Source organism: Salvia hispanica, chromosome 2 (assembly GCF_023119035.1).
Source record: "Salvia hispanica cultivar TCC Black 2014 chromosome 2, UniMelb_Shisp_WGS_1.0, whole genome shotgun sequence".
Lineage (NCBI taxonomy): Eukaryota > Viridiplantae > Streptophyta > Magnoliopsida > Lamiales > Lamiaceae > Salvia > Salvia hispanica.
The window spans coordinates 9,815,092-9,837,309 of record NC_062966.1 but is presented as its reverse complement, the minus strand read 5'-3'; the positions used below and the strand labels follow the sequence as shown (position 1 = coordinate 9,837,309).

Genomic DNA, 22,218 nt, shown 5'->3' with positions numbered 1-22,218 from the left:
GGTTATTAACTTGATTACAATAATATAGAATTTATTATTTTGAAATAAGGTTATTGGTCCCTAAAATTATAAAATTTGGTATTTTTACGATCTTAAAACTCTATTGCAAAAGTCATGAACATAAATGTAGTGAATATTCCAGATTGTGGAATTTCAGCAAAAATTGGGAGAAAATTGTACTCAAGTAATGTTTCAGATCGTTGCTGTCCAACATAATACGAACCCATGGAAAAGTTTGGCAGTATACTACATACTAGTATATAAAATAACTGTAACAAATTTCGATCAAAATTTAGGCCCATTAATTAATCCCATGAATATGATAACTAGATTACTAATTTTGCGAAAGGGAAGACGTTGTGTGAGATAAATTAGAAAATAGAAATGGTCGGACCGGTGTATCTGCATGCAAACCCGAACCGGTGTTGGAGGAATGGAACAATGGCGGATTGAAACTCTCTCTCTCTTAAAACTTCCAAATTACAGCTCTCGCTCTTTAATATTCTGGTAAATCTCTACTTTCTGGCACACCTCTTCCTACCCTTACCCTAACCCTAACCCTAACCCTAATTTTAGTTGCTCAAGCTTCTTCAATTGATTCGACAAATTGACCTTCCTTCTGGCCATGGAGACTCACACTCTGTTTGACAGACGTCCCATATCCCGCTCCAGAGCTCCTGCTGTTAAATGGTTCAAGGAATGGTAAAAGAAGACAACTTTAATTCTTTCTGCGCAAATTGAATTTTAGTTAGATGATGAGTTCGTGTTTCCCCCCAATTTTTTCAATTGATTTTAATTTGTGTAATTCTAGAAGTTACTAATTTCTTGAAATCATTTTCAGGGTGCCGCAAGATACTGTTTCAAATGGTGGGAAATGCCTTGTCTTGAAATGGGTTAATGGTGAGTATCAATGGTTTTTAATTTTTCTGTCATATTATTGATCAGTGTAATTGTGTGTTGGTTTTTCACGTGTATGTGATTGTTGTAGAAGATTGGCCTAAAAAAGCATACAACAAGTTGTAATTTCTTTTTGCATTTGTGTGATACTTGATTGGCAGACAATGCCAAATATATTTGACCTGCGAAGCTGCTTGTATTCGATTTCAGAGGTGACGATGAGGGCCATGAAGGAGAAGTCTAAAGAGCCAGAGGCGGTGGATTCCGAGCCTGAACCCACAACAGAAGTTCTCTTCTTGTGCAGTTATGAAGGCTGTGGAAAGACATTTATAGATGCTGGAACATTGAGGAAGCACTCTCATATTCATGGGGAGAGACAATATGTTTGCCATTATGAGAATTGTGGGAAGGTATATTGCTTTAGTGAATTCTAACATAATTAGCATAACTGTCTTTATTAGAGGATGAAAACACCTAGAACTAATATTATTTAGTCCGAGTAAAATATGCTACAGCTGTATAAACCTAAACCAAAAAGTATGAGGAACACTATTTAGACCAAAAGTGGTTGCTAGATGTTATCCTAATTGTTCGCTTTGTGTGGAGGCTGGAAGGGAATCAGAACTATTTCATTATCTAAGTGAATGCCATGAATTAACTGAACAGTCTCCACCTAAACAGACATTAGATCATTGTAATAAAAAGAAGGGAAATGATTGCATGATACGAGTATATTATATGAATGGTTTACTTAAGAAAGAACTTGTGGAATTTAGTTAACTGTAGTCAATACCTCATTGAAAGTGAAGGAAACTAAACTGAGCAATTGGAAGGAAATTCCTGCACTTTCAGTTTACCTCTAAACTATCTTCCTATGATTCATTTTGTTTTAACTTTTAACTTAAGCCAAATTTCGGTTTGAGATAGAACTATGTTGTTTCTGCTGGTTACTTTACTGTTCTTTTTTAGTACTAGAAGTTTTTGGGACAACTAGCTACCCTTGTGAAGTGGTAGTGAATGAGATGTTATATTGTTAGTATGTTGAGTTGCTACTAATCGAAACAAGGAAATCTGAATCTCTGTATTTTTCATAGGTATCATGAAAATTTTATCTTGCATATGTTTCTAATAAACAAGTATAGTACTTAGCATCCTAACTAAAGTGTGACTGGAAGGGGCTTTTGAAATTGGAAGGCATATTATTCTTAAGAAAGTTGGATATTCAAAGAGAGTTATGTGCCTCTCCTATCATATGATGCTGTTAATCTCTTTATACCGTCTCTGTCATCTGAATTCTGTTGCTGTGTATTTGCAGAAATTTTTGGACAGTTCAAAGCTAAAGAGGCATTTTTTAATACATACTGGGGAGAGAGACTTTGTGTGTCCACATGAAGGCTGTGGTAAGGTTAGTACACTAGCTTATTTATTGTCACTGCCATCCCAAAAAGAAAATCCAACTAAGCATCTTCTCTATGAGCCATCATCAGTCTTTCTGTTTGGTCTTATGTGTAACAAGCGTGAGTGCCAGTGGGTGCTAATTCTTCGCTCCTGATTCTGAGAAACCCCAAATTGCTACTTGTTTCACACATCTTATAATTTTCTGTTATGCAGGCGTTCTCTTTGGACTTCAATCTTAGGTCACATATGAAAACGCATGCACAGGAGAACTATCATATTTGTCTGTATCCTGATTGTGGAAAACGATACGCCCATGAATACAAGCTAAAGAATCATGTTGCATCTCATCACGGGAAGGCGGTCAGTTATACCTTCACTGTCTTCTGCTTAATATCTTTCATGGCATGTGTTTCTCATTTGTTATGTTCTTGCTAAGACTAGTGCTTCTTTGTCATTGCACTCGTCGAACCTTTAGTTATTAAACTGCGCCCTTTCATATGGTGTGGGAATGTCAAGAGCGTTAAGCATGAGATTGGTCATTATTGTTTTTTGATTAATGCTAAATCTTGAACTATACCTAATGGTTAGCAATTCATGCAGAATGTGATGGAAACACCCAAATACGTTATGCCTCCAGAAAAGCCCATGAAAACTCCTAAGTCTACTACAGGAGCAACGGGCCCTGCATCATCAGACCGACCATATGGCTGTCCATATGAAGGGTGTGAGAAGGCATACATTCATGAATACAAGCTGAATCTTCATCTGAGGCGAGAGCATCCTGGTCATTTTCCAGATGAGAATGCGAAAGCCAACAAACCAAAAACTGAACAAGAGATAGATGAAGGCAGTGATCAAGATGCATTTGCTGGCAAACGTAGCAACGGTAAGGCCCAAAAACGAAGCAGGCCAAAGCCAAACCTGAAGTTGCCACCTTCGAAGGTTTCTCATCGTAAGACTACTACTATTTCCCCTGTCAATTTGAATTTGGCAAAGAAACATCGGCCTCTCAAGGAGAAAATATACGAAGAAGATAGTGAAGAGACGGAAGAGGAACGAGAGAATATTGCAGATGGGTGGAGGTATGGTGACAATAAAGAGGATGACGATGAAGAGACAGAATATGAAGATTAAGTTAAAATTTTGCTGTGAACATAAGAGTGCATTTTTTCAGATCTTCAAATAACAGCTGTAGACTAAAAGATACTAATTCTTTATAGCCAGATCAGCATTAGATACGACTTTAGTGATTCATTACCATTAAGAATTTCAAGAGCAATCAAAATTTTCAGCTATTTATTCTCAAGGAAATCTTCTAACCAAGAGAAATTTTACCTCTTCTTTATGAAGATTCATTAATAAAATTAGCAGAAACTTGAACAAACATAAACAGTAAAAAATAGGAAAAAGATTCTAGATAACTTCCATAAAAATCAGTACATGTAAAGCCATGGTACAAATCTCACTAGAGTATGAAGCACCAAAGGGATAAAACTTACACCAACATCAACAGATAAACAAAGTGATGGTTCAATCTCTCAATACATGTAAAGCCATGGTTCAATCTCTCTAGACTATGATGCACAAAGTGATGAAAAATGAGACTAGGGGCACTAGAATCACAATCAGGAATGCTCTTCATGCCCAAGGGTTAAACAAATCCTGATAACTGTTTTAATGAGATTTCACATATTCCTGGACGATATGCAGACCCTCGCTTTCTTCCCCGTAATCCTGCAAAAAACAATATCATCGTGATCATGAGTTGAAATTTATTTGATTTTCCTGGTATTTAAAGAGGCAAAAGCATTGGGGGTAACTCCACAAGGACTAAAGTCAAAGCTCAAACCTTCACAACAACGCATGCACAGCCCACCACCTTCCTTGCTTTTCCTTCAGAGTCAATCTTGCATAGCTGAAAAAAATAAATAAAAAGGTGTGAAAATCAACAATAAAAGATGAAAACATTAGAAGACAAGATAGAGATTTTAGAGGCTTGGGATTTCCAATCTGTGCCATGAAATCATCCCACACAACACTTTTATCAATCATTATTTATGCATGATAGTTAAACAATACAAAAACACAGTCTTACCTTTAACTACATACTGGGCAAATGTATAAAGGCGTGCCATGAGAAAAATGGATTATTGCATCAATATTCACACAAAGTGTATCAGAAGACCGTCATGAGAAATTTAAATCCACAATCATCCTTTGGCCTCACACAAACACAATTCTCTGTATGTATTTTCTATCCCAGCCTCTCAATTCTCATAATTCTATCATAAATACTAGATTATGGTTAAGCATTTAGATAAGAAAAGCTAAAAACTGATGTTGCTCCCTCAGATGTTCAAGATACATAGGAGAATGTCTATCTGAATTAAACTGAAGGAACAAGTTGATATTGGGTGCTGCATTCATCTCCAAGGCAGTGGAAGTGCCAAAGAGTCAAACTTCAGCCCCATGTACCCAATCCACAAATACATACCCAACTTGACCCAAAAATGATTATATAGACGAAATGGCATCACTTACCCCGGCCCACTCGCCAAGAGTTTTAGCACTAGGCACAGTTATCAAGCTAACATTGTGATCAGCACAGAGTGCTTTCACCAATTTGACATAATCTGCCTGGTCACAGTCCTCTGCCAAGACACAAAGCTGAGCAGCATGCTTCTCAATGACCTTGGCAGCTTCATGGAGCCCCCGAGAAAGGCCACTGTGGGCCCTGGACTTCCTCAGAACCAGCTGCAAAGCAGTCATGATATCCATGGGCTCCCCAAGAGCTGGAGCTGGAACTGGAGCTGGAGCATCAGCAACAACAGCATCCTCACTGTGAATTAACAAATTAGACATGCTAAGTACTGAAACAGTCTTGCAGCTAACTAACGAAACCATACACACATTCATAATACATATAAACTAGGTTTGGATAGAAATTGTATTTTAGCATCTCGCTTTCACAAGGTACATTAGTAACGCATGTAACTGTATAATCCAGATACGCACAACAACATTCGATGTAATTTACGAATATAAACTATCCAATTACCCCGACATTTTTCTCCCAGATCCGACTTCCGAAGCCTCTAACCTGCTGTCAATTGTAAAGGAACGAAGTTAATAAAATTCCTCATGAATTCGCCATTTTAACTGAAATAAGCTAAAATGATCTGCCAACTTAAATCACTCCAGCACAGATTGGTAAAACCGTAAACTTCAACTAGGCATGATCAGTATCCTACAAATTCCAAACTTCGCAACTACTGAATAAAGCAATAAAATCCAGTTGTTTAAACACAAAATCAGTAATAAGCACATCAAAATCTGCAAATACAGCATCTAAATGTACAACTACCTGGTGGCGGAGTGAGCGGCGCTGCGTACGAAATCGGCTGAAGTGGTAAGATTATGAAATAAGAGATGATTTATACAGCTTAAACCCTAACCTGGGTGAAGTTTTTCAATTTACTTAAATGCCCCTTGGGTTTTTGTCAGTTTAGCCAATTATTATAATCCGTAGTAATTTATTGCCTGATTTTTAAATGCAACTTTATTTTATTGGATAACATATTGCATGCGGATCTATGTCTATATATAGGATGAAATAACTAAATTTGAATGTATACATTGTTTCATGTGTTAAGCATTTCTTATGGAGTAGTATTATATTAAGTTGGTGTTTGCCAAGTTATTAATCATATTGTGAACCTATATAAAACTTAATCATTTTCAAAATGGCTAATAATTTTGAAATTTTTTGTAATTTTCGTTTTCACAATGATCCTTTGACTTATAGTGTTTGTTCTAGTCCACAATAGCCCAACTTCTGTTGAACATTTTCGCTGGAAAATATTTAAGTGTGCTCGATACAAAATTAAAAGACTCGTTATTGAAATAATTTGATTTCATAAAAATTACAGACCATATTATAATTAATAACTACAATTAACATATTTTAACATTTAATATCGTAGTAGTAGCGTGTTTAGCAAATCTCTGTTTTTTTATAGTATTTGATATATTAGAGCATCCACAGTAGGAAGGACACTTCCCGGACAAGCCACTTTTTTTTTGTCCTCAGGCACTTCTGATTTGTCCACAGCTACAAAAAAAAGTTTCCACCGCAATAATTGACTCTTTTTTTGGCCACATTTCACTTTATTTTATTTTTTGCTTATTTTTTCAATGAATATTAAAATTATTGGCCAAAAAATAATTAGAAAAAATATATAATTTAATAAAAAAAATAAAACTAATGGCCAAAAACCAAATCATTTTGATTGGACTCATTTGCCCGAAATAATCAAAACCCATTTAAAAAAGCCCAAAAATAACCTATATTCTTCCTCATTTTAAAAAGCCCAAAATTAATCCATTCAAATCCCTGCTTTTCATCTTCTTCCTCATTCTTCTCCTCTTTCTCTCTTCCTTTTGAAAACGAAAAAAAAATCAAAATTCAAAATCGGCGCCACCGCGGCTCACCCACCGCACAATAGGTTGCCGCGGGCACCGCCGCGGCTAGCCGACTCTCGGCGCGTCCTCGGCGAGTAAGTGGCGGAGGGCCTTCCGCCCCATCCCAGATGTCCACGCCGTGCCGGAAGCTTCCTCCACTATAGTTCGCCGCGGCTAAGGCGATTCCGGGCCGGCTGGTGCGCCGCCCCTACTGTGGATGCTCTTACAATCCTTATTTAACGGAACCATTAACTATTTTGTTTTGAAATAACACATCATATATTAATTATTTAAATATATTCCATATAATATCTTAGTTGGAAAAAACATAAAGATAAAAACATGAAATTTTATAAAGAGATCCAAATAGTATTTTTGTCAAATTTATATTACTGAAACCTACGCTTGAAACCAAACAATTAGTAATATTAAAACTTCAATTAACCTGCGCTTATATCAATCTTTTTCTCTAAACAGAACCAAACAATTAGTAATATTCAAACTTCAATTAACGTGCGCTTAAATCAATCTTCTTCATTAAGTTTCAGCCCTTGTAATCAAACAAAAAATTTTCTCTTCTCTCTGCGTATTGAAAACAAGCAGGAACAAGAACTTTCATTCAATATTGGGAACAAGAACTATGACAGCTATTAAGAATTTATTTTAAGAGGTTCAAGTGTAGGGTAGGTGTAATCTATACAATATAAAAGGAGAATTTTGGGAGGTTTTGAATAATCATTTTATGTTGAGGGATGTAAATGCAATTAATATAAAATTCAGAAATTAATTCTAATAAATATATAATCCACTTAGAGTCCCATGTTTCATACGTGAGTGAGTGGGAAGTTAATTATACTAAGAATTATATTATTGGCAAAATAAGAAGGTTTGCATCTTTTTATCACAATGGCCGTCCTATATTAAAATGCGCACATGATGAATACCTCATAATCTCTTCATGGATTTATCGAAAAGCTTTCTGAAGAATCAAAAAGGCTTGGGAGTCATGCAACTAAAGTTGATGAAGTTCAGACAAAGTGCATTACTGACTTTTCCAAAGCTTATGAGGTTTGATGAATAAATGGTTAATTGTCAGAATGAAATTGACTGTATTTCTTCGAGTTTATTAAGATTTGTATAAGCAGGAACAGTCCAGGACAGATGCGCAGAAGCTTATTGCTGATGTGACCACCTTAGTTTCTGACTGCATGCGTAGACATAAAGAGATGGTCGGCTTCTTTTGGTCTTCGTCTTTTGTTGTATGTGCACTTTCAGTTTTATTGAGATTTCCAACAGTGGATGTTTTTCATGCATATGTTTGACACGCAGTTGTATGGATTTGCTCAAAATCTAAGATTCTTAAATGCACATCAGTGGAAGCCATGCTTTTAGTGAAAACTTAATACCGCATGACAATTTTTTTGGAACCTTCTCTTCAGGAGTTTCAGTGAGAGTAATGAACTACGCGATGTTGAGATAGAATCTGTGAGAGTTATGCTGAAGAGAGTTGCAAAGATATTATTCCTTTGACTGTCAGTTATTCTACACTTACTATTGTTTTATTTGTTAATTGTAATGTTAAATACTCCCACTGTCCCATTAGAAATGCAACGTTTTCCTTTTTGGGTTGTCCCACTAAAAATAAAACGTTTCCTAAAATGGAAACATCACTCTCTCTACTTTTCCCTCTCTCTTACTTTACTCTTTCTTCATTAACTTACAAAACAACACTTGCATAAAATCCTGTGCCGGAAACCAAATGTTTCATATTTATTGGGACGGAGGGAGTATAAAGAGCTATGTCGTTGGACATTAACCACTTCACTGCTAGACCAAGACACACAGACATACATTGCTGTTTATGATTTGTTAAGGTCACTGTTGTATAGAGTAAAACTTTTTACTCGCACAATGAGATTTATGTGGAAGAAAATTTTAGATCATTTATATTCTCAGGGTTGTCGGAACAAGAAAGAGCATCCATTTCTGAAATTTCTGCAACTGCTAGAGCTCATTCAGAATAGATGATCATTCTAAGCAGGCAGCCTGTATTAAACAACATACCATTAACACTTTCAAACAAAAATATATGGTATGCATTATTTTGCATCTTATGAACCGTCCTTTTTAGCAGTGTGAATCAGATTATTACAACATTTTCATCTTTCATTTAAGGATTATGAGCCAACTGAGTCAACATTATCGTGGCTATTCTTCTTCCTACACTCTTTTCTCAAGTTTGGCTATGCGGTATTTACTTCTATTTCTCTTTCTAATTAATATTTTTTTTCTTTAATTTGATAGTATACAATTACTACTATATTTATATTTGATTTTGGTGAAATTAACAGGTTGATTTTTGGATATATCTTCTTGATTTGGATGGCTAAGGAAGCCTCCACAAAATCATGTGGTGTTCATTGTTCAATTGTGTACTTTCATGGGTCTCATACATCTTATGCTTTGCATACATATTGATTATTGATTTTGTGCATTGCAAATTGATTTTGTTCTTTATTTTATTGTGGTTTTAGGTGAGGCAAACGACTTTACCTACGAGTTCTGTTGAAGAGTGACGAATTGTGAAGAATTGAAGGTTTTAGTTTATAATGATGGGATTGATTTTAATTTTAAAGTTAATGTAGTGTATAAAGAAGTTTTAAAAATGATGAGAAATTATCCATTATATTTAATTCTTTATTGTGATAGATTTTTATCTTTTTACTACATGATTTAATGTTTAAATATTACATTATGTAATTTGTTTCAAATTTATAATTGTTACTCATATTGTTCACTGTTAATATTGATTCTAATTTGTTTAATTAATTTAAAATTAAAAATTAATGTTTTAAAAACATATTAACCTGTGCATAGCATAGGCGTGATACTAGAATGTTTAATTATCAAATCTTTTCTTAATATGTATGGCGAAAAATATGAAATGCAAATTTCATTAAATAAGATATGACGTGGAGTTTATTTTAATAATAATTGATGAAGTGGAAATATTTAACAGTAAAGTATTTACAGATTGAATAAAATCTGTTAAGAATAATCTATTGATATAAAATTTAGAAGTACAATGACCAATTAAAATAAAAAATTTGTTTAAGAACCTATGGATGTGTTTTCCTTTACAAATACGTGCACATACATATGCATCAACTAAGAAATATTTTAATTACGTATTACTATGTACTATATTTAGAGTAATAATAAGTTTGTTGCATATTTGAGTAAATGGCAGTTTACAAAATTAGGATCAAACATACTTGGAAATATATGACGCGAATAAGGTCTTACATGAGTAAGCTACCGATGCCGCCGGTTCAAGAATAGCCGATTCCAGTTCCAGTTCCAAGGCAATTTTACATAATTTTACACAGGAGCTACCGGTTCGGGCCAATGATTTACGGTTCCAAGGCAATTTTATGGTTCCGGTTTAAAGATTAGCTCTCATTAGGCAAATAACAAAGAAATCACACAGTAGTATACTAAACAACTAATGAATCTCATCCACTTCCCCTGTTATTCACACAAAATTGTTATCGCCACAAAATGAGAAAATCTAAGTTAAAAGTGCAATCTGGGATGGGTTGAAGAACAATGCATGCATATTGAGATCAATGAGACAGGTCCATCCAGTGTCTACTATAAAAATACAAGATCATATCTTCTCCGCTCTTGACAGGCAGTTACAAAATCGAATAAAAAAGATGAGGAAAAAAGAGAGAGCATACATCATGTTGCTCTCAATGTATCCTGCCGCTTTAGAGGGATACCTTCTTCGCCAAAACTATCCTCATTGTCGTGCTTTGGAAGTCTTGACACCGAACAACCTAAATACAGAACAGTTACTTAGTATGTATGCAGGTAATGGAAGAGCAAGCTTAACAAAATCATCTGATATCAACTAGTAATACAAAGCCAGTAAAAAGCTCACATACCATCAGCCATGTCTTTTGTCTTGTGGAGAAGAAAGGTACCGGAGAGAATAGTCACGAACCCACACAATTCCGTGACAATCTGAGTCAGATTCTGTCTGTCCCAATCCTGCTCCACATAAAAACCCTTTATTACTTTCTTCCTTCATTGGGCTAGGAGCTACGTAAGTAAATATGAAAATGGCAAGACTAATGAAATTTTGGAGGGTAAACATAATGGTGCATTCATTTTATCCGTACATATACACATTCCCGAAGCTTAAAGGTAAAGTGGAGTGAAGATCAGGTGGAACAAGGAAAGAATCACAAGTAACAAAACCAGCATACAGCAAAAAATCGAGGCAAATCATAAAAATCACAAAATAGCCTATATTCTGAATCTTAATTCCATTATTTTATTAGGTGGTCTTACTACAACTAGATTCATCAATTGACTTTATCCATTTATCCAAAATTGTCAGGGAGGGGCATTCTGCTACAAATAACATGTTAGTTATTTTAGCAGCAGTATGGTTACCTTGAACATGATCACGCTGGCCACGATAGTTAAGGATGTGAACATGACATAGTAAATTGGCGAAACAACAGCAGTATTGAATGTGTCCAGAGCCTGCATTCAAGATTGCCGGGATATATGTAAACAGAGAAACATAATAGACAAGGCCAAATAAAATAATATCATCCAATAGTAAGATTAATGCCATCGAATGTAAATATATCACCAAAACTAATAGAGGAAAATACCTTATTTAGGTAATTCATCTGAGTGAGAACACAGGATAGGACGATCATCACAAAAACCCATGTCTGTGGATATATGAGCTGATTTGTTCCTGATAAGGTCAACTTCAAAGCGATTCCCAGTGCTTTGACACTCATTACCTGCCAAGGCAATTTTACATAGTTTTTCAACATTCATTTAGCACAGAAAAACAATCTCCTTTCTACTGTCTCATGTAAGTAGGATCTAAGAGAAGTTGACACTTGACAGAGGAGAACTATATAAGAAAAGCATCACCTACCGACAATGAACCAACTAATGAACAAACACCAATATAGAACCATATATGTGTTTGGCCATATTGAGGTACATAATGGTATATTAGAACGACGACAACTGCTATCACCAGAGCTGCATAGAAGACAAAAGCTGCAGGAAAGATGCATGGTCTTTAGCTCAGTCTATACAACAATTCTGCAGAAAACAAACCAATCAGTAAGGAAGTTGCACTTAAAGTGACCTGGCTCAGTAGCAAGGTCCCACACTTCTTTCACAGATTCAATCTCTCGTTCTTGTGGAGCATGTAGGACAATTGTGATGGAGCCCACAACACATAAAGCGCAACCAAGAATACCAAAAATGTGTAGTCTCTCCCTCAAAATAACATGTGCAAGTACAGCGCTGCAGTAAACAGGCAATAATCAGCAGTCAGAATAAGGTGCCAATTGCTGACTCTAGGCGGCTGATAATGTCATGCCTGATAATAATGCTGAGTGCACCAAGGGGGGTAACCAGAATGGCTGGTGCAAATGCATAAGCTGCGAAATTTGCAATTTCTCCAACAATCACTGTAGAAACAGCAAACAAACCAATAGAGAATACTCAGTTTGGGGACGTGTAACATCTCAGAGTCTAAGTAACAACAGAAATGTAACCTCTACGATATGATTCCAAATTTTGACAAAATTAAAGTAGTAACTAGCTGAAACCGTCAACTCTTAGATGTATTCTGACTGCTGCTTAAGATAATCAATGAAAATAATGTAGGTCGAAAATACTTTTTAATGAAGGTTCTTGAGGAGAACAACAAGAAACAGACAACAATATACTGGAAATATCAAAATCATATGACACCAACTAACAATCCTGGCCTTCAACATTCCAGGCAGAATAGGCATAATAGCATAGACAGCATAGAAATTAGAAAAAATTTGGTTAGTATAATTTTGTCCCCGCAGTTTGCACCTACAACGAGATTTTTGAAGACACAATGTAAAACACAATACATTTGAAACACCAAACATGGACTCCTAACATTAATTATGCAAACATAATTTCTCAATAACCAAAAAAATGATATGATCAGGATCAACCTTCAGTCAATGCACTTGTCAACTGCAAAAGAAGTTTCTCTACTACATTATTTCAAAAACGTTATGGGAAAAATACCTATATATATGTTGGACAATTGCATTTCATATATTAACTTCACTAAGAAGTATGAACTATACATCCTTTCGGTGTGCGTCTTTCTCATAATAGTCCATGTTTTTTTTGTAGCCATTAACTGAACCAATAACGGTTTAAATGTATTCATATCATGCTTGAAGAACCTGGAATTAACTTGGTAGCATAGGAAAACAGTTGTTCTAATGAGGAAATATGCAAGTCAAAGGTAATATATGGGGTTAAGTAGCAAATACACCCCAAAAATTTGCAGCTAAAACCAAAACTCCCTATCATTGTTCAATTCCCAAAAATAGGGAAGATCGCCTCCTCAAACTAGCAGGCCCTATAACTCTGTTATAAAAACATCTATCTTTTTCAGGCCAGATGTGGTTCGAGATACCACTGTCACTGCTATAACACCGTCACTCCTTCACCGTGAACCGACTCCAACCTCCTTCTCTCTCTGATCACCTCTCTCCCTCTCGCAGTCGAGCATGCCGCCTCACGCTAGAAACACCCCACCTCCTCTTCTTTCCAAATATCGATCCATCTCTCCTCTCTCATTCCTCACAATTTCTGGCCAACGCAGCCGTTGTGACAGAAGCAGCGCCGTCATCTCCTCCAGCACCATCTGACAATCTCGCCTAGCCTGATTTCCCTTGACCCTCTCCCCCTGTTTCATGCCTCAGCCTCTAGCTTCGCCAGATTTCCCTTTCACGCCCCAACCTTCTCTCCCTTTTCCCTTTCCTGACTTCTTCCCTCCTTGCGAAAACACCACAGGTCACCACCGTCGAGACCGTCTCTACCGTTTTTCCTCCCACCATCTTATGTGGCCCAACACAACCACTCCACCCGTCTTCCCAATTCACCAGGACAGCAATAGCAAAGATTCATCATCATCGACTCTCCTTCCTCCAGCCTAGACGCAGAAGTCGCAGCTCCTCCACAAAACTTCCACCTCACCACTCAACTCAAAACATCGACAACGACAGCAGCCAGCAGCCATTGAGATTAGATCCCCCCCCCCATTAAAAAAAAGAAAAGAAACTGATTTTTTGTTAACAGAGTTTAAGTTTCTTTGGTGAGAGGGGGCAATTTTCCCTATTTTTGCGAACATTGGTGAGAGCAATCAGGAGCCATTGTGTTTCTGCAGTAAGGTTAGGGTGTACTTTGCTACTTATCCCCATATTATATAGTGAACACAATTTATGTTCGACTTCTCATCTTTGAGAGTAACCTTTGTTACACGGCTTCCATAAAGTCAATAGTTTTAGATTGGCAAACTCATAATGATCCATTATATTAACAAGATATCCTAACCAACTTCAAATGTTGATACGCAAGCTAGTGGTACTTTTATTGCTTTTTAAAATATTTCAGCATGGCATATGTGCAAGAATATTCATAACCCAGAGAGCTGGTGCACAGATCAACAAACTCTGCATATTCATATTTTAATTAGGAATAACAAGTAATGACCACCATGCACTCAAGGAGTTATTTAATACTAAGTCACTTGAAGCGGACCGGATATATTAGAAAACAAGTTACATTCGTATTCTCCTAAATTGTGGCACAGATATCTGTATAACTCAAAATACATAAGTTCTTTATTAAAAATATAAATATGCATAGAACTTACTCGTTATCATGCCAGTCCACCATAACGGCTCATATAAATATGAATATCCTCCAACACCTATAGACAAATTTAGAAAGAGAAAACCACGGATATAAGGATAAATCTGACATGTTATGGAAACAACATGCAACTATAATTAGCAGAGTGATAGAAACCACAATAAAAAAACAAATGTACAGTGACAGAAACCATCTCGTCAATGGCAAAGTACAAGCAAATAATTTAAATGTATTTAATGGCCTGGCATTATAATCATGTATTCAATTTTCAGTTATACTGCAAGCCTTCAAGGGGAGTATGTTCTTACTGTGCCCCTTCTATCAACCAAAGCAGCAGCCATTGTTGAATATCAAATTTAATAAAATCAGCTAAAAACATTGCAAGCATTGAATAGCAGAAGCTATTATGTCTCATTTGTAGAAAAAATGACCTATCATCATCTCTTGAAGAAAGAAAAAATCTGTATTACCAATTTTTATAAGTAAAAGATTTTCATGACAGCAATTCTCACCACACAAGTTTTTGAAAAAGAAATCACCATCCACGACGAATTAGGAAGCAGTTAAAAATACATTCCCGCTAGATTGTTCTCGTGTAACAATTTGATTCGTAGAGTATGGATCCAAAGACAGTGTGAAATTGGAAATGCAAACACAAGGGGGTTCTGACAACAACTTAATTATCTCCAAGAATAGAGGACTCCAATAATTTAATTGTACTTTGAATTAGAGTAGCAGAATCAGCTCCAAAGTTGAGTGCAGGATTATCATGTGTACAAGTGATGGGACATTATGTTTCAGTACATTTTTGATCCAGGAAACCACCCATAAATTGACCAGATAATTTCCCCAGGCCCACAATTCTTAATTTGGCATCAAATGCAGATTCGTAGCTTGTGTGCAGATCAGCTTCAGTATTCCTCATTGAGGCTAGATGTACTTTAGCCAAAAACTGAAGATCTTAGTAATTACTAACAAATATAGCAATTTGAGCTTCGAGCAAGAAGCTCATTCATTAGAAATCGTATGGAAGATAAAATACGTTAAGCAGCTACAGAATCACAAATTATGAAGAAGAAAATTGAAATGAAGCGTTAATTAAATTACCAGCTCTGACGCCAGATGCCCCGGCTTTCTTGAGCCCCTTCTTCTTGACAATGAAGCTGGCGCCGATGAAGAAACTCGAAGAGAGTGCTAAAACCAAGCCCTTTATGTTGTCGGACGACATCCCCCGGTACGAATCCGACATGGCATCCGTAGCCGCCTGCTCGGACGCCATCCTATCCAAACCCCAGAAATCCCAACTACCTTATATCAAACAACACCGACAAAAAGGTAGCCCAGGTGGGAGGGGTTTCCTAATTTCGCCCTAAATCCGCGCAATCAATTTCAGCTTCAAGCTGCCCATAATGTTTTCTTATTAAAGTGAATGAAATGGAATTTTGTAGGGTTCCGATCTGCAATTGCCGGCGGTAGCTAATGATTGGTGAAGCTTCGACGGGAGTGATGATAAATAGGGAATATTTGTGGGATATTTCAGATCGGTGTTAAGACTTCTCCTCGACTGAGGTTTTGATGTGATGATTTTTAAAATGAAGCAAAAATAGAAAGGAAAACAACAGTGAAACAGAAAAGGGAAAACAGAGCAGTATCTGTGTTTGGGGATTTTTGAGGAAATCAAAATAGTACTCCATATATAAATAGTACTCCATCTCAACAATGCGATAACTATAACCTTCTGTTTATTAGAAATAGAGTAGCATATCACCATAATTATTACTACTATAAGTTTATAATTACATACTAATGTACTCCATTTATTAGGCAATTAGATCTTAGCCACATTTTCGACTATCACCAAAGATGATAACCATATTTTTTGCCTTCCAATATTTTGTAAGTTACCCTTAATTTGGAGAAATTGTGTTTTGCTAGCTTCAATAATGCGTTCTTCGAGGATGAATTGCACAAGTTGTAATGTTTGTAGAGTGTGTTCATATGTCTATGGCTAAGGACATATAGATTAGTTTATTTTAATAATGCTTGTATGAGTGTACATGTAGCATAGGCCAATTTATTTATTTGGAAGAGGTGGTGGTGGATGCTTAAATCATTGAATGTGGTAGTACTTTTTTAGATTTTGGGATTTTTTCGTAATGCCGCTAGTTTTGGAATGTAAAGTTGGTAAAATTGCATTCCCATTTTGCATAGTTCATCTCTATATTCAATTTAAGCAATTTCAACGTACACAATGACTAAAAATTTCATCTCTATCTTCAATTTCACACATACACAAAAACTAAATGTTAAAAGTGCAGAAAAGATCCATATAAAAAATTTAATTCTCTTTTTTGTTTACAATATTTCATTCTTTATGCAGACATTTCGTCATCTATATCTCTCTAATTTTGTACTCCTTCTTTGTTCATAAAAAGATGCTATACTAATTTGGAATGAGAAAAGGAGAATAATTTTGAGATAGAAATTTATCTTTTTTTTGGGGGGGTAAATGGACATAAATTTTAAAGATCGTGCCTTGGAAGTCTCTAATCCGAGACTTTCATGCATTAACCATACCGCTTGGCCAACTTACACATACTAAGATATAAATTTTTCTAATAATAAAAATGTGAGTGGGAAAATTTAAAAAGGAAAGGAGAGACTACTAAATAGCTACTATACTGATATTAAATCCACATTTGTGACAGTTTTTATTATAGCTTGAATATTTGCTGGAAATTCATCCTCTTGCACCAATGAAATTCTCCGTCTCATGCTGCTCACTCAGAAGTGAAGTAAGTGCGCCTCGGACTGCCGAATGGCTACTCACACTCTCGACCTTCTCAAGGCATAAATACTAGTGTTGTGTAATCCATGATTGATCATTATTTTATAATGTAACTAAGTTTGTCTATTTCATAGTATGACAGATTTCAAATTTACAAGTTTGGTTTCAACGCCCCAAAGAAATTGTCATCTTGGAAAGTCAGGTAACTGCTTTATATTGTTTGTGATAATCTGTAAGGCCTGCAAAACTCTATATGCACTATTTTGGGACCAGTAATGCCCTTGACATAGGTTTATCATTTCAGGCCGTCCTTGTCGCCAGCAGAAAGTCATTGTAGATATTACTCGCGAAATGCTGGAAAGACTGGAAGCACATTTAAAGGCTGTTGGTCAGTTCACAGTACAAGCCATTTATTTCTTGATGTTCACATACTTGTTGCATGATATTCTTGTTATTAACTGGTACCATTACAGGTAACAACCATCATGCGTGGAAGCAGTGCTGAGGAGCGAGTTTTAAGCCAACCATCGTTATCTGGGTTGGAGGTCCGACTTGCTTGTCCTGTGCACTTAATGCTATAGCACACTTTTTTATCCATATGGAAGCTTCTTACTTGGTTTCATGTCTCTTCTCTATGCAGGGACCTACTATTTTGCTATAGTTATTTGCGTGCCAAAGAAGGCCCTTTACAAATCCGTTCAGCAGCTGAGGATGGTGAGCAACAATCTACACTATCTTATACTCATGCATTTGGTAGTTGTTGGCTTTGCTGTTGGTTCCTGTCGATAACTCTACAGTCTTTAATCTGGCTGAGATCGCCATCAACAGCCCATTCTTATTTATGACTTGTAAAATCTTAATGATTGCTTGGTATATCTATACTGAGAACAGAGGTGATTTAGATTCTACTGACATTGTCTTTGTTACTTCCATAATTTGTTATGACTTGTATTTGACCTTTGTAAAACACTAGAGCTCTTTTCCAACTACAAGAATATTGAGTCAGGGTCGTTTCAATATACATACACTCCATATGGAGGAAGTCGATGACAAAAAGAATTCTATTTTATTTATAACATACTGTGTTAGAGGAACAAGTGATAAGATTGCCGCGCATAATATAATAGAGCACATGTTTCTTAATGCTACAATGTACATGTAATCAGCATATCTGTTGACACACGCACCTCCTGCAGCTTCGTAATCTGCCCTAGAATCATTTTGCATAATTAAGTATCACTCATTGCAAGATTGATATTTGAGATGCATCTATGACAGAAGCTGAACCGCTGCAATGGATGGAATCTTTTCTCTAAGTTTCTGGGTCACAGCAACTCGAACAGTCATTACACCAGCTGCAGGACCCGATATTCGCACCTTAACTATTGGCTCCTCAATTTCTACTAGTTCCAAATCCCCACCAGCAGCTCCAATGAGATAAGGTCTTATTTCTTCAAGCACCTAAAGGAGAAGTTACCTAAATTAGTCATTTTGAATAACAAAGTTTAAAATACATCAAATGTACAGTCATGCTATCCTTGATTACATAAATCCAAAACTCTTGGTGCGAAGCCAGCAGAACATTGATATGCTTCATATTTTAATGCTATTAAAAGTAAACCAAGTAATGAATCTTGTAGTCAAAGAATAACACCCTTCCTTAACTCATTGGAACAAGCACTACAGCAAATCCTAGAGAAAATCATCCATATTTCAAAATTTTATAAATTGGTATTCCACCGCCAGGGATACAGGATGGCATCTACCTTCCAAAATTCTAGCACATAACAATCGAACAATCTACCTATGCTGCAGAAAAATATATAAATCACCAGTTAAGCCCAACAAAGACTAGAACATCTTCAGAGATCAGATTGCAATATATAGAATGACTTCTTAATTTCATTAAGCACCAATATAATTATTTGAAATGTTCACCTATGTGAGACCTGAGTTAGTTGACCTGGATAGTACAGGGCTTACAGGCCGAAACCAACTGACACAATATTTAAATGGTTTTCAGCTGAAACCTTGCATCTTACGTTTGTAGCTGGGGATTGTGTTGGACCTTTTCAGGCAGAACCCTTAACGAGGCATTGTTATCAAGTGATATATTGTTCGTTGAGATCCTCGACATAGTCCATGAAACATCAAGACCAATATATCCTGCATCTTCCCCATCCTTTTCATTGTTTAATGATATATATTGGTCTTTCAAAGTGTTTTTCTCTTCTCTGACAGAAGGCTCAAGCTCTCCAGCATTATATTTTCCCTTGGTTTAATGTCCAACCCAGACAAACCTTTCTCGCAGGGAAAGTGATGCGTAGGTGGAAAAATAAGGGTTCTTTCATACAGTATATGAAAAAGGGTGATTGATTTTAGGCCAATTTTGCAACTTCACTTGATATGGTCAATCTAAATAATTTGAAGCTCACGTTAGTCCAGATGCTAATTCGATGAGTGAAAGTTATTGGTTGAGAACAAAGAGGAAGCATTCTTAGTAGTATAGAGGTAGCAGGGGTGGAATAGTTAAGTAGGAACTATAAATGTAATTTCACGTAACGCACACATTCAGCCCTTGTTGTTTGAAGAAACTCTCCCCTTCAATTGGTATTTTTCATGAAACGCAAAAATGAGAATGAATAGATAAAAAATCTTACTGCTCAAGACTATGTGGCAGATAAAGCAGGATGAATTAAATGCAGTAAGAGTGAGGGATTGAGCAGAAATTTACCTAGCATTTTCCTAATGATGAACAACCATCGGATATTGAGTACAAATTTAAGGTTGGAGGCAGTAAACTCATTCTGATAATTTATAGAAATAGAATAATAGAGGCACTGGGGAAGGAGCTTTCTAAAAAATAATGTAAGTTGTAAATACATTGCTTAGTTCCTTTTAAAAAGTAACATATGGTTAATAAGGTTGCGTTGTACTATATATTAAGCAACTGGCCATTGGGGATATGGAAACATGAAGTGTAAAAATCTGGCTATGGACAGATGACAAGTCAAGGAGCCACTCCCCTGACTAATAGGGAATTCAAATTCAATATGAATTCCTCTGAAGTTTTAACTTCTAATCATACAAGGGAATACTAAAATGACATGATCTTAATGAAGGATCAATCACTGCATGTGTACTTATAGGCTACAAGAGTCACTACAATATAAAGTTAGAAAATGAAAAATAAGGCTAGGGAGACTTGATACATATTTCAAAATATAAATATTAGCTTGTACTAACTCTTCCTTACATAAGCCATAAATATAATCACTTTCAATGAACTAAAACAGAGTTTATAATAATTTAGCAATATAAAAAGATATAAGTATAATAAACGTTAAAAACAATATTTACCTTCTCTATGTTCTCTTCATTCAGCTCTAGCCCTGTTTCTTCATCTGGTATTGATTCCACTGCAATAACTTCAGGGATCTTTTCCATAAGACGACGCTCAATGCCCATTTTCATTGTCACTACGGAACTAGGACACGATCCACATGCTCCTTGTAATTTTAGTTTGACGACATTTCCATCAATTTCATGCAATGCAACATTGCCCCCATCAGCAATAAGATAGGGTCGGATCTCATCCAACACGCTCTCAACATTTTCTGCTGTGAGCGGCAATTCCACAGCTGAATCAGGAGTTGCAACAGCCTTTATTCCTTCATAGACATTGCCCAGATTTAGACACGAGTACCAGCAACGTTATGTTAATCTAATAAGTATGCAGTTTGGAAATGAAGAGTTTTATTCAAACATGGCCAACAATCTACCAAGCAAAATTTTATCTACATTATGATGCAATAATAGTTAACAAAACTTATTTGCCAATACATATATGTTCACGATAAAGGCCAAATTGAAGCCAATCATTAGTAATTTTATCATCTTGATAATTAAATAAATAGTAGGAGTAACTATTTAGGACTCGATTAGTTTCATTTTAACACATCCTGCAATGCACTAGAGGACACCAGCTCAATGCCTCAATCAGTTCATCCTATTGTACAAATTCACAATAATTTACCAAACGCTTCCATACAAATTAGACAACAAATACGAACCCTAGGCTCACCTGGCCGAGGATTTGAGTGCGAGCTACGCCGCAGCTGATGTGATGAGGATGGAAGCGCCTGATCGAGTCCACCGGAAACCGAAATCCGAGCGCCGAAGAAGCTCGAGACCTGCAGAAAAGCCACGATAAAACCACAATCCCCCCCCCAAAAAAATCAAAATATGCAACGCAATAATAAATACAGTCTAGGGATCGAAAGAATAACTGAACCTTAGGTGAAAGAGTGCATCGGGAGAGGGAGAGGGTGGGGGCGGAGGCGGAGGCGGAGGCGGAAGAAGAGCAGGAGGCCTCTAGGGTTTGGTGGAGCCTACAGTTGTAAGCATAGGGAGCGGAGGGAGATGTAACCGCCATGGCCGCATGCATCGGAATTAATTGAACTTCTGACTTCTGAGAGTTGGTAAAGCCAACAGAATAATTTCTGGTTACTTTTATTTCCTTTTCTCCACTTGCGTTTGTCCTTTTATTGACTGACTGCAGAGTAAAAATTTAGTTTGATTATTTAATTTGACTATATAAGGGATAGGGTGCATTAAACAATTCTATATGATCAATTTATAATACTCACTCCATGAAAAAATAGTCTCATCAAAAAGTAACCATATTTTTATAAATAAAAAAACTCTCTCGTACTTTATCTACTTTTCCTCTAAGAGCATCTCCAAGAAGAAAATGTAAAGTTATATAACTATCATATTTAACTTTCTTTCATGAAAATTCATTCTCCAAAGAAAGAGGTAAATGGAGAGGTATTATTCTTTTTTTCCATTTTGAAGAGGTATCTTTACCTCTCCATCAATGGAGAGGTAAAATTTTATAACTATTATATTTGTCT

General features: G+C 36.2%; 4 protein-coding genes and 1 non-coding gene across 9 annotated transcripts; 1 reads left to right on the top strand and 4 right to left on the bottom strand.

Moving 5' to 3' along the window:
* Nucleotides 1-332: 332 nt before the first annotated feature.
* LOC125205804 (zinc finger transcription factor YY1-like) lies at nt 333-3,601 on the top strand. 2 transcript variants are annotated; one of them, XM_048104939.1, is made up of 7 exons: nt 333-507; nt 577-702; nt 842-900; nt 1,108-1,307; nt 2,213-2,302; nt 2,509-2,655; nt 2,896-3,601. In XM_048104939.1, the coding sequence occupies exons 2-7, from the start codon at nt 626-628 to the stop codon at nt 3,427-3,429; spliced, it is 1,107 nt and encodes a 368-aa protein (XP_047960896.1). In that variant the 5' UTR covers nt 333-507; nt 577-625; the 3' UTR covers nt 3,430-3,601. The 2 variants fall into 2 exon arrangements, with proteins under 2 accessions (XP_047960896.1, XP_047960894.1); XM_048104937.1 differs by having other exon boundaries at nt 333-702.
* Nucleotides 3,602-3,695: 94 nt separating this feature from the next.
* Nucleotides 3,696-5,738, bottom strand: LOC125205805 (40S ribosomal protein S12-like). Of its 4 annotated transcripts, none has more exons than XM_048104942.1 (5): nt 5,660-5,738; nt 5,354-5,398; nt 4,837-5,134; nt 4,145-4,210; nt 3,696-4,029 (listed from the first exon to the last, which is right to left on the bottom strand). In XM_048104942.1, exons 2-5 carry the CDS (start codon nt 5,359-5,361, stop codon nt 3,970-3,972), a joined length of 432 nt encoding a protein of 143 aa, XP_047960899.1. In that variant the 5' UTR covers nt 5,362-5,398; nt 5,660-5,738; the 3' UTR covers nt 3,696-3,969. The 4 variants fall into 4 exon arrangements, with proteins under 4 accessions (XP_047960899.1, XP_047960898.1, XP_047960900.1 ...); XM_048104941.1 differs by having other exon boundaries at nt 5,657-5,736; XM_048104943.1 differs by having other exon boundaries at nt 5,354-5,395; nt 5,660-5,732.
* On the bottom strand, nt 4,425-4,519 carry LOC125208688. Its single transcript, XR_007174171.1, has one exon. It is a non-coding gene; the product is annotated as a small nucleolar RNA Z161/Z228 (small nucleolar RNA).
* A 4,613-nt stretch (nt 5,739-10,351) lies between the features above and the next one.
* On the bottom strand, nt 10,352-16,190 carry LOC125207277 (probable magnesium transporter NIPA4). The gene is made up of 9 exons (XM_048106550.1): nt 15,622-16,190; nt 14,516-14,572; nt 12,182-12,272; nt 11,945-12,105; nt 11,726-11,853; nt 11,448-11,585; nt 11,221-11,313; nt 10,707-10,812; nt 10,352-10,598 (listed from the first exon to the last, which is right to left on the bottom strand). The coding sequence occupies exons 1-9, from the start codon at nt 15,791-15,793 to the stop codon at nt 10,501-10,503; spliced, it is 1,044 nt and encodes a 347-aa protein (XP_047962507.1). The 5' UTR covers nt 15,794-16,190; the 3' UTR covers nt 10,352-10,500.
* Nucleotides 16,191-18,349: 2,159 nt separating this feature from the next.
* Nucleotides 18,350-21,826, bottom strand: LOC125203568 (nifU-like protein 2, chloroplastic). The gene is made up of 4 exons (XM_048101949.1): nt 21,597-21,826; nt 21,387-21,495; nt 20,663-20,973; nt 18,350-18,763 (listed from the first exon to the last, which is right to left on the bottom strand). Exons 1-4 carry the CDS (start codon nt 21,747-21,749, stop codon nt 18,572-18,574), a joined length of 765 nt encoding a protein of 254 aa, XP_047957906.1. The 5' UTR covers nt 21,750-21,826; the 3' UTR covers nt 18,350-18,571.
* Nucleotides 21,827-22,218: the final 392 nt, after the last annotated feature.

Bases quoted from the DNA above. Each gene is read 5' to 3' on its own strand.
- LOC125205804 (XM_048104939.1), top strand. From the start codon at position 626: ATGGAGACTCACACTCTGTTTGACAGACGTCCCATATCCCGCTCCAGA. The intron at 703-841 runs GTAAAAGAAGAC...AATCATTTTCAG, and splicing joins GTTAAATGGTTCAAGGAATG to GGTGCCGCAAGATACTGTTT. The intron at 901-1,107 runs GTGAGTATCAAT...ATTCGATTTCAG, and splicing joins TGTCTTGAAATGGGTTAATG to AGGTGACGATGAGGGCCATG.
- LOC125205805 (XM_048104942.1), bottom strand. The intron at 4,211-4,836 runs GTAAGTGATGCC...TATTTTTTTCAG, and splicing joins CTCTTGGCGAGTGGGCCGGG to CTATGCAAGATTGACTCTGA. The intron at 4,030-4,144 runs GTTTGAGCTTTG...TGTTTTTTGCAG, and splicing joins GTGCATGCGTTGTTGTGAAG to GATTACGGGGAAGAAAGCGA.
- LOC125207277 (XM_048106550.1), bottom strand. From the start codon at position 15,793: ATGGCGTCCGAGCAGGCGGCTACGGATGCCATGTCGGATTCGTACCGG. The intron at 12,273-14,515 runs GTAAGTTCTATG...CTGTTTCTACAG, and splicing joins GTGGACTGGCATGATAACGA to TGATTGTTGGAGAAATTGCA. The intron at 10,599-10,706 runs GTATGTGAGCTT...TTCTGTATTTAG, and splicing joins GACAAAAGACATGGCTGATG to GTTGTTCGGTGTCAAGACTT.
- LOC125203568 (XM_048101949.1), bottom strand. From the start codon at position 21,749: ATGCATGCGGCCATGGCGGTTACATCTCCCTCCGCTCCCTATGCTTAC. The intron at 20,974-21,386 runs GTGAGCCTAGGG...ATGTCTATGAAG, and splicing joins GCACTCAAATCCTCGGCCAG to GAATAAAGGCTGTTGCAACT. The intron at 18,764-20,662 runs GTAAATATTGTT...CTTCTCCTTTAG, and splicing joins ATGAAGAGAACATAGAGAAG to GTGCTTGAAGAAATAAGACC.